This window comes from Stegodyphus dumicola, chromosome 2, assembly GCF_044657685.1.
Source record: "Stegodyphus dumicola isolate Sdum_Otavi_A_Nest chromosome 2, ASM4465768v1".
Classification (NCBI taxonomy): domain Eukaryota; kingdom Metazoa; phylum Arthropoda; class Arachnida; order Araneae; family Eresidae; genus Stegodyphus; species Stegodyphus dumicola.
This window is the reverse complement of record NC_140769.1, coordinates 206,037,564-206,056,573: the sequence shown is the minus strand read 5'-3', so window position 1 is coordinate 206,056,573 and position 19,010 is coordinate 206,037,564. Positions and strand designations below refer to the sequence as shown.

Here is a 19,010-nt window from a genome sequence, read left to right as displayed (position 1 = left end):
CTTAGAACTAACTAATTAACTTTCAACATAGTTTAAAATGTGTCTGGTTGTCTGACTAATTATACTCATCTTCTGCTTTAAATTCATCTTTAGATTATAGGTAAGATACGTATCTGTTTAATGTAAAAGACTAAGGATTTGAAAGTTTAAAATTAGGCAAAAGAGCAACGTTAGACTGGCATAGATTTTCAATAAAACTCTATGAGTTTCAACGGTAATCAGGTATAAATCCCTCTTTTTAAAGGCCAAAAAAATTATAAATGTGAGAGGAATATTTTCATTTTATGTGGAAAGCAATGGACGCAACAAAGTGAAAAATAGGAAATGTAATAAAGCCTGAAAAGGCTAAGCTTTTAGAACTTTGTAAGTACTGATGAAGAAATGGATTGGAATTAATGTCACTAATTAAAGAAGATAAATTCTCGAAAATCTGAAAACCTTTAAAAGCAATTTAGTTCACCAGCGGAGGAAGCTTCCAAGTGATTTTCACATAACTCAAGTTGAAATCCTTATTAAGTGTACAGCTATGATTAGCTGTAAAAGATTCGTTTAGTTGTGCTTTGCAAACATAGACTGCATTTTTGCCTAATTTTAAATGCTACATTTGTGTGCTTTTATTCCCATTGCAATGTAAGTAATATTTAATATTCATTTATTTGATTAATAATGCATATTTGATCATATTTATATTGTATGTAATAATTTTTATAAACATTTACAAGGCTAAGGTAATCAATAAAATATATTCCTAATACAATATGCAGAGTGTCTCAAAAAGGTTGATCAACTAAAAATCATAATTAATTGTTCAATTTAAGAAATGAGTCAAATAAAAATATTGGTTTATGAATTATGAAAACTTTTGAATTATATTTTATGAATTATATTTTGGCAACGTTATGCGAAATTAAACTTTTTATGTTATCTTTCTATGAAAAATGCTTTAGTAATAGCAAGTTGCTTCTTATAGTTAAATTAATTAGTAAGTTGTTTCTCTTTCTGGTACAATCTTTCACGAAAAAATTATGGATCTGTTATACGTGAAACTGGGCTTTAGAGAAATTTCCTGAATTATTAAGGCATATACTACTTTCATAGATGCGCAAGCAACAATTAAATAGGTGGAATAAAACATTTCGAGTTTTAGGATTTGCATTGCCAAAAAAAAAGCTTTAGAAGAATGAGGAACCCATGCTGTGGCAGTTTATCAGTATTTTTATATAATTTCCAAAACAAAATTTCATATTATCTTATAAAAGTCAAATAGAAATTTTAATTTGTCTATTAATACAAAAATGTTTTGCAAATCAAAATTCTCCTGTCTTCTAAATTACCATGTATTATATACCTTATTGCTAAACAATAATTTGCATTTCCAGTTAATAATGAGTTTACCTTTTTCCTTTTTGTTACTCAAAAAGTTTCATTTGAAATATCTTTGATGAAATTTACTACTTAATAATCTGTATCCCTCAGTGATGACCTCAGTGATTATGGGAAACGTTTGCTTCAGTCCTTAAATATTGCTTGGGAATGACCAAACTAATCAGAACAGAAAATACCATGCATTTTTCGAGATATGAATTTGGGTCCAATTAATATGACAGCCAACACTGCTAACCACCGAAGACTCGCTAAGAAGGCGAGAGAAATACCTTATAATGCTTAAAAATGAAAAACAGAAATTTTCACACACATACAAACACACAGAAAAAACACACATACAAACACACAGACAACCATCATTGTCAAAATACTAGAAACGAGTTGTTTGGATCCTAATTCATACTTATTCCCTGAAAACTTATCGAATTTTGAAACCGAAAGCATTATCTCCTTTACCTATGGGCCCACCAGCGCCCGAGCGGTAAAGCCGCTGAATACTGGTAGTTCGGTCCGAGCTTAGAATCCCGCGAACGGGCTGGCTGCATGGGCGTTTTCCTGATTTTCCCATGTGTAACGTGTATACGAGCCAGTTCTCTTAGAAAGTCCACCACGAACTCATCCCTTCCTTAGGCAGACAGCCCTAGTGTGCTTTGCAGGTTGACAGGAGGTAAAAATCAACAGAAATTTGGCTTCAGTGTTGAATAAAACTCTATCAATTTCCAAAGAGATCAGGCATGCGTCTCTCTTCTCCAGCAATAAGAAGTCAATGAGCAAAAAAATTAATATCATAATGTACTTTCGGTAATTTGTTACCGAAATTAATTCGTAGTTCCTCAACTTCAGATTGAGTTGACCATTACTTTTAATGTAAGATAAGAACAGAAAATTGCTAAAGTGGAAAAATAAGATTGTATTTTAGGAAAACAATTTTAATCCAAAATAAAATGGTGCTCATGATAACAGTCAGCTTTGATTTCTGGAATTCTGAAGGCTATTATTATTAATTATATCCTTATAACTGATTTTGAACGTAAAATATGATTAACAATATAATAAGTTTAAAAAATTGAATTTCCTTATATTTTGATTTCAGAAAAATATCGCCAGAAGCTTTGGGAAATCCACATGTCAAGACCAAGAGATCTTCAAGGTTCTTTACACCTAATTTCAGAATTAAAATCCAGAATTGAGGAACTACAAAAGTGCAGCGATAAGCTCAAAATGGACCGTGAAAGGTTGGAGGTAAATAGCAGGAAGAATTTTACAGTAGCCTAATTAAATTAATTTTGTGTCCTTGAAATGTCCTTAAATTTTATACCGAACTGCGCGCAACGAATTTATAGATATCTCTCCAATAATTTCATCAAACAACCAGGAAGAAATCTACACTTGATTGAAATAAATAATAGTTCAAAACAAGGTAAATAGTTTTAAATTGACAAAGGAGAGAAAAGGCAGAATTTTCCTTAACAAGTAAAGAATGTTGCAGATCAGCAAAATCATTCACAAAGTTTAAAGTAGTGTTACAAAGCCCAGTCGCGGAAAGACAGCTTCCTCGCAAGGCGAGTTTAGAGTTGCCAGAAAATGGTAAGGGAAGGCAACGTTGTCATATTTGGCGCGAAATCGTCCATTTGGCGACAAAGTTAGCAATTTGCCATGAATGGAGAGAGAACATTCTAAAACGAATTTTTACCGGTTTACACCGAAATGTTTTCGAAGGCAGGTCAAAAGCTATATAAACCCTGCCTGTACGCAGAATAGTGTGTGTATCGTCGAGCTTTATTTTGAGTGTGTTGACCTCCGAGAGCGATCGACCGAGTCGGGAGCTGTACTTTAGTGTTTTGCCGTGAAGGTTTCTTCAGCCCAGTAACCTAAAGGCTGTGTTGCTGATTGTTTCAGCGTGTTTGTCGTAGTTTTCCGACGACTGTAAACGTGATTTTGGAACTGTCCTGAGTAATACTGGCTAAATAAATTGTGTTCTGATTCTTCATCAATTGTTGCCATCAATCATTTCAAATTCATGAACCCGTAGAAAGGCAACAATAACAATCAACCATTAGAAGTTCGATATAGTCCCATAATTCAGAACTGTATTAATGAGTTAAATCCCATAGGTTCCTAGGTAGCTGTATATACACGACGGCCAAGATATCCTGAAAGCCTGGAGAAAAATCTTCTTGTGGCTTAAAAAATAAACTTCCAAAAATTTCTTGATTGCCGCTGATTTTGCAAAAAAATCGCCAGTTATCGATATCGTAGCTAATGAATGCTATTTTAATTAATAAGATTTTCTACAAATGTAACTAGTTTTGGTTTTGATCAACTTGTAGACATAAATTCCGCAAAGTAAAATTTAGCAATGTTTTATATTAGACATTATTAACGGGTCGACATTCAAATTCTATATAATCAGTTATATTTATTCTTATTTTTATTTCAGGAAAGTTTTCAATTTCACAGCAACCAGCAGGCTAGGTTAGCTGATGATTTGATCCGCAAAGTCAGAGATTTCCAAGAAACCGGACCATTGAATTTCAACCGTGGTAAGTTTAATGTATATATGATGACTTAAAAAGTCTGAAATTATTTTGAGCGAGATGTTTTCCGTCTAGGAGTTTAGCTTTATTTGTTTTAATTTCATCTGTTTTCATCAATACTACAATGCAGTTTTTTCAACACAATCCCCATTTCATTGAATACACCTATCCCAAAGAAAAACTAATTTACTCAAGCTATCCTCAAAGAATGCTTTTGATGTCTCCTCAATCCATCTATTGATGGCATAGTTAAACTCTGAAGTAGAATACCTGGTAAATCAAATGCGATAAAAGAAATTTTGGAATAGAATACTCCTCACAGACATTGAAAAAGTTATGAAATTTTCACACCTTCTTTCCAAAAGAAAAAAAATGATTGCTCTTCGCATCTTCCATGATTGTGAAAGCAGTGCTGCAAAAATGTTCCCGTATGTGTCAAAAACTGAATTAGACTAAACAATCTTGCATGGGATAGCTGCATAAAAAAGGTGAATACTTGTCTCTGGCCGATATGCGTCGCCTGTAAGTTCTAAAAATTGAACTAGAGCTCTTCTTAGAAATTTGGAACCACCTTACCTATTTTTCGAGTCGTTCCAAAAATTAAAATTATATATTTGTTCTAGACAACGATTAGAATAGAGATACGATGTGTATGAATTTAAATTTCAGCATTAAATTAAAAAATTGAGTTGAACTCATTGAAAATTAGTGTTAGCAAAAATTCAATTGCAGAGTGTTAAACAAAAATAAATGGCATCCCTATAAGATTTAATTTACACAAAAGGCAAATAAAAGTTTCGAAGAATTATAACACATCCCACCTCAGGTGCCCTTGTAGTATAGGTGATTAGAACGTACAGCAACTGGAAGGTCCGTGGTTCGAATTATAGAGAGTCTACAGTTTATTTTTCATATGTCCTGTCTTTGATAAAATCTGTGTCTAAAATGGAGCTCAAAATAAAATGAAGTGGATAACAAATCATCCATATTTGAATTTAGTCAATCTGGGTGTCATATATCTCCGCAGTTTTTTTTAAATAGGAAAGATTGTAAGGAATTGCCGAATTCCTTTCCCGTGTATATGTTACGGTGAAACACCGAAATCTGGAGAATGTCGACTTTCACAGGTGATTGTAAACATTCACATAGTCGCTTGGTGTATGTCCGAAATACTTTCCAAATACTCTTATTTCTGACTTACACCGGTCAATGTCGACATTCACCATGTACTGATGGTGAATGTTGAACATATAATAATATTATATTTTCTTCTCCGTAATTCAGTTGCGAATAAACGCACTTGAGACTTGAAATAAGAACTTAAGAACATGAGAACCTAAAACATACAATACATTCAAAATGAGAAAGGAAAATAATAGAAGTTGAAAAATTATTTAATTATACAGTACGTTCTAAATGAGAAAATAAAATAACAGTAATAAAAAACTTACTAAATCATGTGATTCAAATCTTATTTTTTGCAACAACTTAAACTATTATGACACTTTATGACCTCTCTTTTCGACCTCCACCACAGCATATCTGTGATTGTCGACATACACCGGTGAGGGTCCGAATGTACAAGAATGTAATGCAATATTCGATCTTTCACCGACGTATTTGGTGAATGTTGACATTCTCCGGTGAAAGTCGACATTCTCCAATTTCGGTCTTTCACGGTAACATACATAATAAGCACATTGCAACTGGCAAGTGGAAGCTTTGTGGTTCGAATCTTGAAAGAAGAGCAGAGCTTATTTTTCATGTCTGTTGTTTTCATGTTTTAGTGATATCAGAAGACCAACAGCTGACTTCAGTTGTTAGCATGTGTTCCGCAGAAAATTCCCATAACCCGCGTTCTCGTGAAAAATTCCGCTCAGAATATAATAAAGAAGTTAAAAATCAAATTTAAAAAATGTTACAGCGGTTTAAATCCATCGTTGATATATCCCACCAAAGTTATTGGTGACGACAAAACTATTCTCTGAGGACAAGTAGCGTTCGTCTTCATATAATGCTTCTCTCTCCGTACTCAAAAGCAGTCCCCTTTTTACTCCAGAAAGTCACGGACATGTTAGATTAATTGGAATAAAGAACCGACAAGCAATTAAGAGATCATTTACAACAGCGTCGTTTATCACTATCTCCTTATGATATCAAAACGCTGATTGCGGTATTGCAAATTTGAGAATGTTCTGTTAAAATTCATACATAGTCCTTACCATTTTCGCATTTGAAAATTTCGAGCAAGAGTCAAGAGACTAGCCAGTCTACAAATAGTAGACAGAGCTTTGTTTTTCTCCTTGCCCCTCACATATACCCATTTTTAAAGTCCAACAACAGTTTATGAAACAGAAAGGCGTTTCAGGCGTTTGAATCGCCCTATGTTTTGCTAGTCGAGAGATAAATTTATAGGATCGTACTTGCGAAGGGCATTGCTATCCAAGGGGATTTAATCATTAATTATTTGGGTACTTTTCTTTTATCCCAGTTCACATTTTCTTTGTCATAATTTTGGAGTGAATAATTTGTTTGGCGAGAAAATATTTCTAGACATAGTTTGGCAACACTTATCTGTTTGTTATGTGTGGTATTTTTTATCCTACAAAGAAAAAAAAAACAGCGCCTGCAAATGTTATTTGCAATTTGTCTCTCAGTACATCAATTTCATTCGTTAATTTTTCTTCACTTTAGAAGCTAAGCTTTTAATTAATAATGATAACCAAATTAAGCTTTTTAGAATTTTCTTCTTACGAAACTAAAAACTACATCTATATTTCAAAAGTTTGGCAGGGTTGCCAAAATCTCTCCAAATATCTTATTGAAATTATCGCCAAGAATATAAGATCTGAGATAACAAATAAGTGCCCTTATTTTATTTCATTTATTTATTCTTTTTTTAAATAATAAAGGTACCTAATTGGTAGCAAAAGAAATTAAATACTCTCAATCAAATTACAATTTTGAATGACCGATAAGTTCTATTTATTCTACTTATTTATTGCTAATAGGTAGCAAAATTTAAAAGAACCATCCAAGGGCTCCATCTGCCACTGTGATATTCGTGTAATTTCAGAAAGGAAATAAGTATTCTGTTACATTTTTGTAATTAATAATCCATCGTTAATTTGGATTAATATGCATCACAACTTATGAAAATTTTGGGTACTTACCTATTATCCCTTCGACCGTTAAAGTTGGTCACTACTGAACCATGAAATGTGGCACATATCTGGCCAAAGCTGCACCCATCATTCCTGCAGAGTTCTGAAGTCACTGACGCCTGCTTATTTAATAAACAATCAGAATTCGATTCGCTTTGTTTTTACGCTTCGTGAAAATGCTTTAGTCGGTTTCTATTATTTTGTTTAGTCTTTCGAGTTTTGTTTAGAAAGAACTGAGTGCAAATTTCCTGCGGATCACTGTTCTTATCTACTGTTTTGTCGGCTATATTCCGCTGATTATATAGTGTACAGCAGGAACAGTTAATTTAAATCCTTGTTCATAAAAAAAAAAAAAAAAAAAAAAAAGTGACTTATCGGAACAGATTTAATCGGGATTTCATCAGTCAAAAGAGCAGATATTGTGAGAATGTTGTTGTGTCTAACGTATGATAACCGGATCTAAATTGCACTGCTTGGTGACAGTTTCACGGTCTATGAGATAATACGTAAGAACCAAATTTTGTAAATATTTATAAATGATTTTATTTTTCAGGTTATCGTCAAAAATAGCAGAGAGTAATAAAATGCTATATAGCTCATATCATCCATTGTTAACTCAGATTAATATGTATTAGTGCTTAAGAATATTTTACATTTGTTAATCATCACTTATATTTTAAATGCATTCACATTAATCATCATTTGCATTTTAATTACATTTATTATCATTTATTAATCATATTATTTTTTCAGGTTGTAGACGAAAATGGCGGAGAGTAATAAAATGTGATCCAAGCAGCATATCAAGAATCCACGATTTGTCTACAAAATTATTACAGCAGGTAAAAAATTATTCATTTATTTCTACTTTTTTTCATTTGCGTCACCTTATACTCATTTACTGGCTTAAACTGAATGTTGAAGATAAAACTATACTACACATCTAAATGATTAATTCTAAAGCAGTGATTAATGATCGATTTTGATACATGAAAAAAATAAAAGTACTTGTTACGATCTGTAATGCACTTCTGCTGCTTAGTAAACAGAAAATTTAACTAAAACCAATCAAAAAAATATTCAGTTTTAGTTAAATTTTTAGTTTTAGGTAATCAATTTAATTAATCCAAATCCTTGTTATCAAGTGCTTTTGTTATCAAAACTGTACATATCGCACAGTTTTCTTTATATGTGCTTTTCGCCATCTAATTATTTTTTTCTTTTTTATCTATAAATGAGAACTACATTTATTGGTAGGTAACTTTTCACGCGTAAGAGAAAAAAATCGTATATCTTCCTTTTAATAGTAAAACTGATGCAAAAGTTATTGAAAGGAATTAGTAAGGAAGCAACCTTGTATTTGGCGTAGATTAGAAAAAAACTCAATCGAGTTCGAGGGCAACTAGGTCCTTCTTCATCAGGAGCGAAGAAATTTGCAAGAATTCAAAGCAGCGGACTAACGGTCCTATTTATACCCTACTACAGTAAAATAAACAGGAAGATAGTGCCATCTGTCGGCAAAAATTAATATAGAAAATTCGAATTATTATAAGGAATTGATTGTCCCTAATGTTGTTTTTTGTGATGCTTAATATGCATAACTGGCACCAAAAACTTACCAAAACTCTGTGTCATAAACCACTTTCTCTAATAAACAAAAATGACAAAATGTGACTACCTAAGAGACGGCACAAAAATCGTCACATTTTACCTTTTTTTTATAGACGGGAATTTAAGTGTGCATATTTACATTCGCGTTTGTTTGACATAGCAGGTATTTTTTATAAATTCGCTTTCTAGATTTTTACTTGACTAGCGGTCCCCATACGTTTTAATTGCGGGATGTTCCAGATAATTTTAAACATATTAAGATTTGAAAACATCTTGAAGAAATTTAGATTAAAATAACACGCCGAATAACGATTCTTGGAGAAGTTAAACAACAAGGACGACCCTAATTCCAATCCGTCTTTAAACTATGCCGGTTAAGGAAATTATGTTTCAGTTTTCTTGTTTTATCTATAGATGGTGCCAGTAGTTTGACTTCTTTCCAGCCATTCTTATCACTATATTCTATCTCGTTCCTTTTTGCAATCAGTCAGCTGAAGAAGATCGTTTTATATTTAAACCATCAAAATTAGTGCTGCATAATTTACAAATATTAAGCTGATTCTTCTTTCTCACCTTCTCCAATAATCTTGAAGGAAGTTTACTGCTTCAAATAAACAAATCTTGTCCTAGCAAAAAAAAAGTAATTAATGTATAATAACAGAAACTAACAGATGATAAAAAGGAAATGAATCTGGAAGTAGTCCTTGGAAAGTGTTGTCAGTGAGCAAAACTTTAAGACCTTTAAATATATGTAACGCATGATTTTCAGAATAATGTTATTCAGCAAAACATAATGCCATTAATTTAATTTTCAAATTTAGTCATTAATTAACAAACTGAGTAGTTTAAAAGCAACAAACGCACTTTTTAATGTTTTAAATCTTAATTTCACTTTTTTCAATAAATTAAAATACATTTAATTTGCAATATATTGACCTTAAATGTTTTATGACAACTGGCAGCTTTGTTGTAATTAATAAAAAATATTTCTAATGCCATATGTTACGTAATTATCAGAATGTCGTTTTTAATGATATTTTACGTGTTTTAAATTTTGTTAGTATTTCTTTTAACTTTTTGAAATTTGGAATTGTAAACTATTTTTTGCAGTACTAGATTGTAACTAGAGATTTTCAAATTGCAATCATCTTTCCCTTTTTCAATAAATGCGGCTATGTGGCGAATAATTTTGTTCCGAAGTACCGTAAATTTTTACTGGAAGGTGTTACCTGGCCAAAGCTGCTGTAGAAAGACTATGATATTTTGATTCATTTCATAAACTACAATTTCTTGATTTCCCGACCAAGAGTTTAGATATTCAGGAAAAGACGTAAAAATAGATATCATCTACATATATAGTTACAATAAGCTCAAACGTTAGTTTACAGGTAGTACTTGGAATACATTTGTAACATGTGAATTACTGTGCGTGACTTACTTGAGCAGAAGTTCGCAGTAGAATGAAGAAGTTCAGTTGTCTAGTTCCAAAATGCGTTTCTTCTTTTAGAATGTTTCTGAGAAAGCCATGTGTTGTTGATGACGTGATTCAATACATAAACGAAACTTGAAAGGAGCTTAATGAAAGTAAAGTATTTTGTCGCAAGTTGAGCTTGGGTGTCCAGTCAAAGTTATAGATATTTGTGACTACAGAAGATGAATAGTTTGAACACTTAAGAAATAAATATTCAAGAGAATTTATAAGAATAAAACTACATTGTATTAGCAGTTACTTTTTTTGGATGTTTGTTTCGTGACTATATATTTATATTTGTAGTAAAATTTACCTTTTCATTTTAGGTTAGTTTCTGCATTTGTAATTTACACCACTCTGTAGTTAGTCATGTAGACTTTCTTAATTTTCCTAATACCATTTTCTCCTTTTCAGTTCAAAAGCTGCAGACCACTTTTTTTCACATTTTACAGCATTCTGTATAACTTTTAGGCAAGAGATGTGGAACAAAGTCTCATGGAACGCACAAGACAAGTTTGCCACCTTAGGTGGGAACTATTACATAGGGACATGTCTGCTGTCTTGCTTCAAGCAGCATTGCACAGAGTTACAAGTCAAGGTGAGCCAGTCACAATACTTCCAACTTGGGACAAAAGAAGAAATAAGTTCAAGAACATCAAGGCGTGGTCAGTCGACACAACAACACGTCGTCCGTCCGAGGTAAGTGGCTAAACCTCTTAATCCCAAATCTCTGGATCTGGCAGCCATGCTGCCATCAATAATTTTTGGATGTTGCCTTGGCACACAGCATCCAGCGCAACAACAATTGGTGTCACATATAGTGCTGCATTATCTTTTTCATTCAAGAACCCAGAGAATGCCCTTGGAGATAAGAAACAACAGGCTTCAGCACATCAGTTGTGTAATTTTAGCTGTTGAACGTACTGGGAATGCGTAATCGACGCGAGTGATATTGAACTATAATGATGCCTTCTTTATGTTCACGAAAATGAAGCAATGTTTTAAAATGTCATTAGGGCAACTCAAAACTTTTCCATCACAAAAATTCTCAGAAAATAACAAAATGCATTCGATTAGCATACATTCAGTAAAACTCAATACTGTTTCAGTAAAATATATCCTAACATTTTTTAATTAAATTCTTTAGCTGTTCTCTCGGTCTGTTACAAAGCTCTCTCCTAACCTTTTTCGAATTTTTCAGTGAATTAATCATAATTTTTCAAGTGCTGAACATTTACTGTGCCTTTAAATTTCTACAGCCAGCAGCCAAATATAAATCGGGGCTTGGCACCTTGGCGGTAAACCCTCTGGGTTTCATCATATACGCATTTTGTACAGTTATGGAAACGTTTTGCGTAAGTAACCACATTAAACAGTTTTTCTTTACCTTCGCCACATTGTGCAACCCATGAGCGGTATTTTCAGTACCACTATCATTATTTTCCAGCTTTTGACTTTTTGACATACATATTGAAATGTAATTAGTGGTAAAAAACCGCATTTGGACAAATAGCTACATTTTCTGTCACCCATTTGTACAGCAATAAGGATTGAACTGGTTTACTTGATTATGGCCGAACACATTACCTGCCTACATGAAAGGCAACCTTCTTGGAGAATTTTCTAATAGAAATTTACCCGAATTCACATTACACATAAGGAATGCCGTGAAAACTACATACAGTTACCTAGACACACACACAAAAAAAAAGAAGAAATACAATGCTATCAGTACTGCAGTTAAAACTAACTCCAGTATTAGATAGTCATTTTAGACCACAGCCCCAAGTAAAATGAGTTAATGTAATTTGTAGAAATATATCACAATTAGCAGAACATTCTTCCACTGTCTGCAATACTCCTTTTAACAGTTAGTAAAACTGGTAGTGATGTTAGCTATTTGAATGTATAGCTGAACTTTGTTTTTCCACACTAGCGCAAAATACTGTAAATTCTAAGGGTAGGCTCTTTTTAACATTTTAAGTCCAAAGGCTCTTAAAACATGTATATGCGTGTAAATGAAAAATGCCTCTTAGGGCGTAATATAAAAACCGAAAGTTTTCAGATTTATATATATAAATTTCCGCCTTTTCCAACAGGCTTCCATAAGCATTTCCAGCACTTCTAACTTTAGAAATTAAACCAAAAAAACTTTCTTGCGCATCTTGTATTGTTGAATACATTTTGTATGAAATGGATTTTGTAAACTACTATACTAAAAGAATTTTGTAACATATTTCTTTTATGCAGCCAGATATTTGATTTGAATTTTCGTTTTCTGCCAGGATCTCGTGACGGATGACTGGTTGCAAGAACGACTACGGCAATTATCGATGACCCCATACAATGATTGGGCAAATATTGATTTTTCACCTAATGATCTTATGGCAACGGCTCACGAGCTGAAGAAAGAAACACTTCGATTATCCATTTCTAGGCCAGGTATTCTTTCAGTTTACATCAACCCACGGCAACCTAGTATATTTTGAGCTACAATCCATGATACATTTAATGAACAGGTTAACTGTATTCATTCAGCGGTTAAATAGCGTTGAAAAAAATGTTTTGGCGAATTTATTTCAACCGTATGCACATTTATACAGAGTGACCGCTAATTCATGGTACAAATTTTGAGGGCTGGTACAGGACACTGTAACTACAGCAGTTTGTAAATTAATTTTAATTATTTTTAATTTTGAATTAGTTTAATTAGTTTCGTAAATTGATTAATTCTGTAAATTAATCTTTGTAAATTAATTTCCACTTGTAAACAATGGTGTTATGAAAATAAAACATTTTCCCTATCATTTGTTCTTTCCTGTTGTTTGTGCTACGATGATTCACTTTTAACCATACATTCCTATACATAATGTGATTGTTACAATGTCCTGTACCAGCCCTCAAAGTTTGTACCATGAATTAGCAGTCACCCTGTATAAAACATAAGTGTTTGTAAAATTTTATAAACGTTATCCTTGAGTTGTACAGATTGCTTGTTCATTGTTTTCTAGGCATATATTAATTTTCTCAATACATTTGCCACTTGCACCATTTGCACCACTTGTCACTAAATGCTGACGTTCGTGCGAAATCAAGTAACAGTCCCCAGCTGAAGTTAAGAGACTTCTGTCAAACTGAGCTGTTGAGCCCTAAAATAAATAAACCAAACTGGTAAAAAGGAATGCTCGAAACTTCGAATCAGTATTCATTCAGTAAACCTTTGTTTTTTCAACACGATCTGTTCGCTATAACATCATTTCAATGCTCCAGTAATAATAAAATAGCTTACTTTCATTTTGTGTTTCTTTGAACAAAATATTTCAGTGTAGATGATATCTTTGTCTTAATAGTTTAAATCGTGATCTTCGTCAATTGGTTAATTGTGAAATCGCTTAATCTATATTGCTTCTTTCTTTCTTTGGGGAATGTAAGAACCACAAGGTTTAACAATATAATGGTTGATAATGTCGAAGAATAGATAACGATGTTCATCAAAAGGAAAGTTACGATGTTGGAGGTATTGATGTTCATTCTTTCTGCTTATTCGTAATGGCATCAATATCCGCAGTTACTTGTGACGTGGCATAAACAGGTTACCAGATGTAAATACGCATATACATTTTTTGTCGCTAAAACTCAATAATAAATTATAAAGAAACCTCGCTTACCTGTCAGACGCATTCTCGCCTTTTGCCATTTTCTCTAAATTTTTTTGGACGACACAATAAATACATTTACAATAAATGGAAATGCATATAAACTTTATTTAATGCTTCGCCTTCGTGTTACATCTCTCTCAATCATCAAGGTTCTGCACTATCCCAAGGAATTCAAGCGCAAACAGCGTCATCTGGTGCGTTACAGTTTCTACACCAGATTTGGTGCACATTTTGGACTGGCGTACTAGTCACTAGAAAGTTATTACTTTCTAAAGATCTAAAGTATTACTAAAGTTTACTAGTATTACTAAAGTTTGCTAATATTACCTACACGTCCGCCAGAATAAATGGTACTTTTACCGTTAAAGCCAGCCTACTGAAAGCTAGTAGTTCGACTGGGATTTTAATCCCGATATCGGACATAGACTTTCGTGATTTTCCCGGTGTGTAACATAGATTAGGGTCCGTTAGAAAGTCCTGCAAATCAAACCATGCATTTTCGGTGCCGTATTGACGCATTTTTGGCTTATTTATTTCTCCACGTCTTTGAGTCGATACTCGACGAAACGGAAGAGTGAGGAACAGCAACAAAGTAACATTTCCTAATTTCATGATAAAATCCTCCAAAAACCTGTGAGAACAAGGCCTACGTTATTTTTTTAGTTAAAGGAGTGTTAGCCCATAAGGGTTATTAGTCTCGAAACGGCATTTTGCATCGAGTCACTAAAAGCGTTAAATCACTTTTCAAATTATTGCGACCAAATATTATTGCCCTGTAGTTTATTTAAAAAAGTTAAATAATGAAGAATCTATATGAATATATGTATGTTTCTCGCCTTTTGAGAAAACAACGGTACCTAGACCCATCAAATTTTGATTAACGTAATCCTACATCCGAATATGAGCACTTGGAAGCCCGAATTTTTAATTTTAATTTTTTTTTATTGTCTATTTCACATTGTGTAAAACGTTAAAGAATTTTGTTTAACAAAATCAACGATTTCAAAGCGAGCAGTAGCAACGCTGTACGGAATAAAATATGTTTATCTCGTTTATCTCCAGAGCGCGAGATTGTCTATCGCAAATGCTAATACGCTGTTTTTAAATATTTTTAGTAAAATTTGGCGTTAGCCTAAATGCTCTCGAAACGTGTATGTGTATGTAAAAGGAAAAAAAAGAAAAAAAAAACGCCCGTTCGGGCGTAATATAAAATTTAAAAGGCCTTTCAAATGGTTTCTTTCTTTTTTTTTTTTTTTTTTTTTTTTTTTTTTTTTTTTTATTTTACCCAATTTTAATTCTCTGCGTCATGTTATAGTTTTCGTAATAACCTCCTGCTGCATTATGTCGAAATTAAGATCTATGCATTAACAGATCTAAAAATTTTAAGATTATTTCAGCATTTAACAGCTTTTCAGTAAATTTCCTTCTGTTGCGGAATTAATGGTAATGAAAATGATATTTCCTCGCCAAGAAACATTTCGTGTTTTTTCTGTAACCTGATAATAGCTTTTACTGTCTAAAATTTTGGATGAGTTTAATTTACTAATAGACTTTCCATAAATAGTCATTGCAAACATGTAGCGAGAAGGCTTCGTATATTCTTGATACAAATCAGTCTAATTCCAAATTCTCTAAAGACATGCTGCTGTCGCAAAATTCATAGTTTTGAAGGGCGATGATTGCTCATAGGCTTATCTATTTGGACTGGATGATTTCTCTGTTTGCGTTTAATGCTAATCTAGAGAGATAATGGTGTCTAATTACTTAGGCAGTGTTCCATACCAATTAATTTCAACTGCATTATTCGGAAACATTGAAGGTCGCAGATGTCTAATAGTCTGGTAGTCAACAGTCTGCCACATTTAAAATTTAAAAAAATCAATCTTTTGCATTTTCTCCATAAATTTGATGTAAATATCTCAAATTTTAGTCAATTAGAAACAAATAAAAGGGACATAAGTTGGCATTAATTGAATAGCAAATTATACAAATATATATTTGTAACATGAAATAAGAGCGTATATTTTATTGTTTGGAATTTTTATTCCATATGTAATATATAAAACATCCATTTTTACGATACGTTCTCGACTTTAAACAATACTCTGTATTTTCTTTTTAAGAAATCTTGTAACTAAAATCACATATCTAGGAACAATTATAGCAAATAATGACTACAGCCCTTTTGTCAAGCATCCTGTTTTAAAACAATCACTCTACAATATATTTAGCGTTACAGTGAGAACTTTCGTGTTTTTCTTATGTGTAACATAATTACGAGCTAGTATCCGTTAAAAAGGTCCGTCAAGAAGGCATCCCTTTTCTAAAGCAGACAGCCCTCGTGTATTTTGTCATAACTCAAAACACCTAACAAAATATTTATTGCTAAAATTTTTATTTAGTAATATTAATTAATATTAGTAATTTTATTTAGTATTTTATTAATAAAACTTTTATTTTATTTTTATTTAGGAATTTGTTTAAAAAATGCAACAGTTATTGCTATTAGTATTATTATTATTTTACAGACAGAGTATCTGATTCTGAAGAGAAAAAATCTGCTACATGGTCTGCGGAATCGGAAGTAAGTGTTTAATTGTTATTATTATCTAATCTCGAATTACGATAGGCTGCATTTCACATCAGTTAAGTTCTCCGGAAAATTTTTATTCAGAAAAATTTATATTTATGTGAAAATTATTTCATGCATGATAAATACTCTGTGTTAATTATTCCATGCATGCTAAATAGCTTTCCTCTACTGATGTTCTAAAATTCAAAGGAACATTCATTGAGAATTCACGCATCCGCAATTTAAAAATCCAAAAATTTCTAGAATATAAATTTCAAATAACTCTTTTCCAAAACAAGAATATAAGTTCTAACCTTGACTTCTTTTCAAAAATATATTTATTTTGATCAAGTATTCAGCATTCTCATTAAATTTTTAACAATTATACTAGGATATGTTTCTATACCTCTCATTTTAACGGTTGTATTATTTTGTAGTGTTTCAAACAGATATTTAATTATCTGAAATCCGTTTCGAATGTTTTAAATCTCAAAAATTTGTTACTCTTTAAATTCTGAGAGTATAGTGCAGAACTCGGATACACAATAAAACTTCGATCAACTTTGTTGATCCCTGAATAATGATAGTTCAGTTCGGGTTCATATCTCACGGAAAGGACGGCTGCATGAGAGTTTCCGTGTTTTTCCCCATGGCATATTTGTGAACACAAGCTATTTTCCTCAAAGCGTCTTCTCTGAAGGCATCTGTTCCTTTAGGCAGATAACTTTAACAGTAAGAAACAAGAAACCTTCTCTAAGCTGTATGCTTAAAATACCGAAATGTCCGTTCCCATGCATTATTCACCCCGTACGTTTCTTTCCTTCCCGTCTATTAACGGATAAAGAGGTGTGAAAACTTAAAATGGCACCCTTTCTACTTCTTATAATCGAAGCTTCCATTAGTCTTTTAGGACAAGTTGTCTGCAATAAACTGATAAATGGATTTGGAGAAATTACACCTGCTACTGCATATATTAAAGAAAGGGGAAGAAAACAACATCGCAACCTCGGCCGTATCGGGCGGTTGTCATCGTTTGAATGAAAGGCCGTCTAAGGGGTTTTGGTCTTCAAAGGGTGAATTATATTCTGCTGAATTCCAAGGCGCGAAACGCTTTCTCAACTACAGACGAGAGCAGTTTTGCCTCTCAGTTAAATGGCACACGCTGATTGTCTACACCATTCTATAGAATGCAAGTAAAATTGATCGAAGCTGCACTCACACATATCCTTTCTTTCATCACGATAATTTCTATAGCTTATTAAAACCGTATGCAGTAGTACCTCGATTTATCTTTCTAATATGTGTCGTTCGTTGTTTTAGTCTTGAATGATACCTTACGTAAATAACGTTATTCTTTGTTCCCGCATCCATCATATACTGAACTGTCATTTTACCGCATTAATTATGTGTCAGCCATGATCCTGTAAAACCCCATCTACACGAGGAAACATATCTCCGAATAAGTAAATATCTCTATGTCTGCGGCGCCTGCACTGGTCTGTCAACGCAGGGAATATATCTCAGGTGAGTCATGTCTGTGATGCTTGCACTGGATTCGCGATCATTGCGCATGACGAGATACATTGTGATACATTGTCACTCGAGACTTATTTCAGACAGCCAAAGAAATTGTGAATGGAAATTACGTGTCCAAAAATTGTGGTATCTACTCTCAACGTTTAGCTTACTAAATAGCATGGCTCGAATCGTTTGGAGGTTTCGTTATTACTCTAACAAATTTAATTTACTTATGATGCTATATGTCTTTCAGATGATAATTTTGAATAGATTTCTTTATAAGTAGAATATTTTTTCACCTTGATATAAATATTTGCTATTATAAGCTACACAGCGATGCACTTTTTTTACCTCATTAATTAACATTAACTAAATTCTCTAGAATATTTTTCCTTTTTAAAAGAGATTACTGCATGTCTATGTTCCCAGAAGTCTGACAACAAGAAAGGCCTTAATTTATCGTCTATTTGCATACGATTAAATTTCCGATTTTCTATTGTTATTGCCAGCTAGCTCGATCGTTTGAGTATTTACCGAAATTTTTAAATTTTCCGTGAGCCAGTAAATTACGAGTTCGAATAGAACTAAGCTATTTTCTGATTGTTGCTGCCCAGCTAGCAAAGTGGTTTAGTAGTAACACTAACTGCTGTAGCCATGGGCCCGACTTCGAGTCCCCGGAGATGGCATGGGTGTAAGGTGATTCCATAATAAAATGGCCACTACTTCCTGCCCTTGTAGTGACGCAAGACTAAATGGCTATTTAATAAAACGACCGGCCATTAAAAAAAAGGCAAAATTCTGATTTTTTCCTCTAAAAGTAGATATTTTATTTTTTCTCTAATTTTGTAATTAACAGATATCTGTTAATATCAAAAGTTGTATACGTAACATATAACAATTTTATATTATTTTATTATTACACATAAAATTTTATATCAGTTAATTATTTACATGATAATTTTATATTAATTATATAAATATCAGATTTTTTAGTTATTTGTAAAGTGATAATTTTCCCTCCTCTTACATGTAATTCAAAAGATGCTTTATTATGACTCTACTTATCAGCAATGTGCGTTACATTTTATGCTA

The 19,010-nt window shown here is 32.7% G+C and overlaps 1 protein-coding gene across 2 annotated transcripts in view; it reads left to right on the top strand.

The window, feature by feature from the left end:
- LOC118192302 (uncharacterized) overlaps positions 1-19,010 on the top strand; it is a 128,786-nt gene that overhangs the window by 102,025 nt on the left and 7,751 nt on the right. For both annotated transcript variants that reach the window (XM_035363243.2, XM_035363242.2), the window contains exons 10-15: positions 2,480-2,628; positions 3,827-3,929; positions 7,841-7,929; positions 10,641-10,868; positions 12,455-12,611; positions 16,357-16,412. In XM_035363243.2, the coding sequence (XP_035219134.2) occupies positions 2,480-2,628; positions 3,827-3,929; positions 7,841-7,929; positions 10,641-10,868; positions 12,455-12,611; positions 16,357-16,412 (782 nt within the window). The remainder of the gene's footprint in view (positions 1-2,479; positions 2,629-3,826; positions 3,930-7,840; positions 7,930-10,640; positions 10,869-12,454; positions 12,612-16,356; positions 16,413-19,010) is intronic.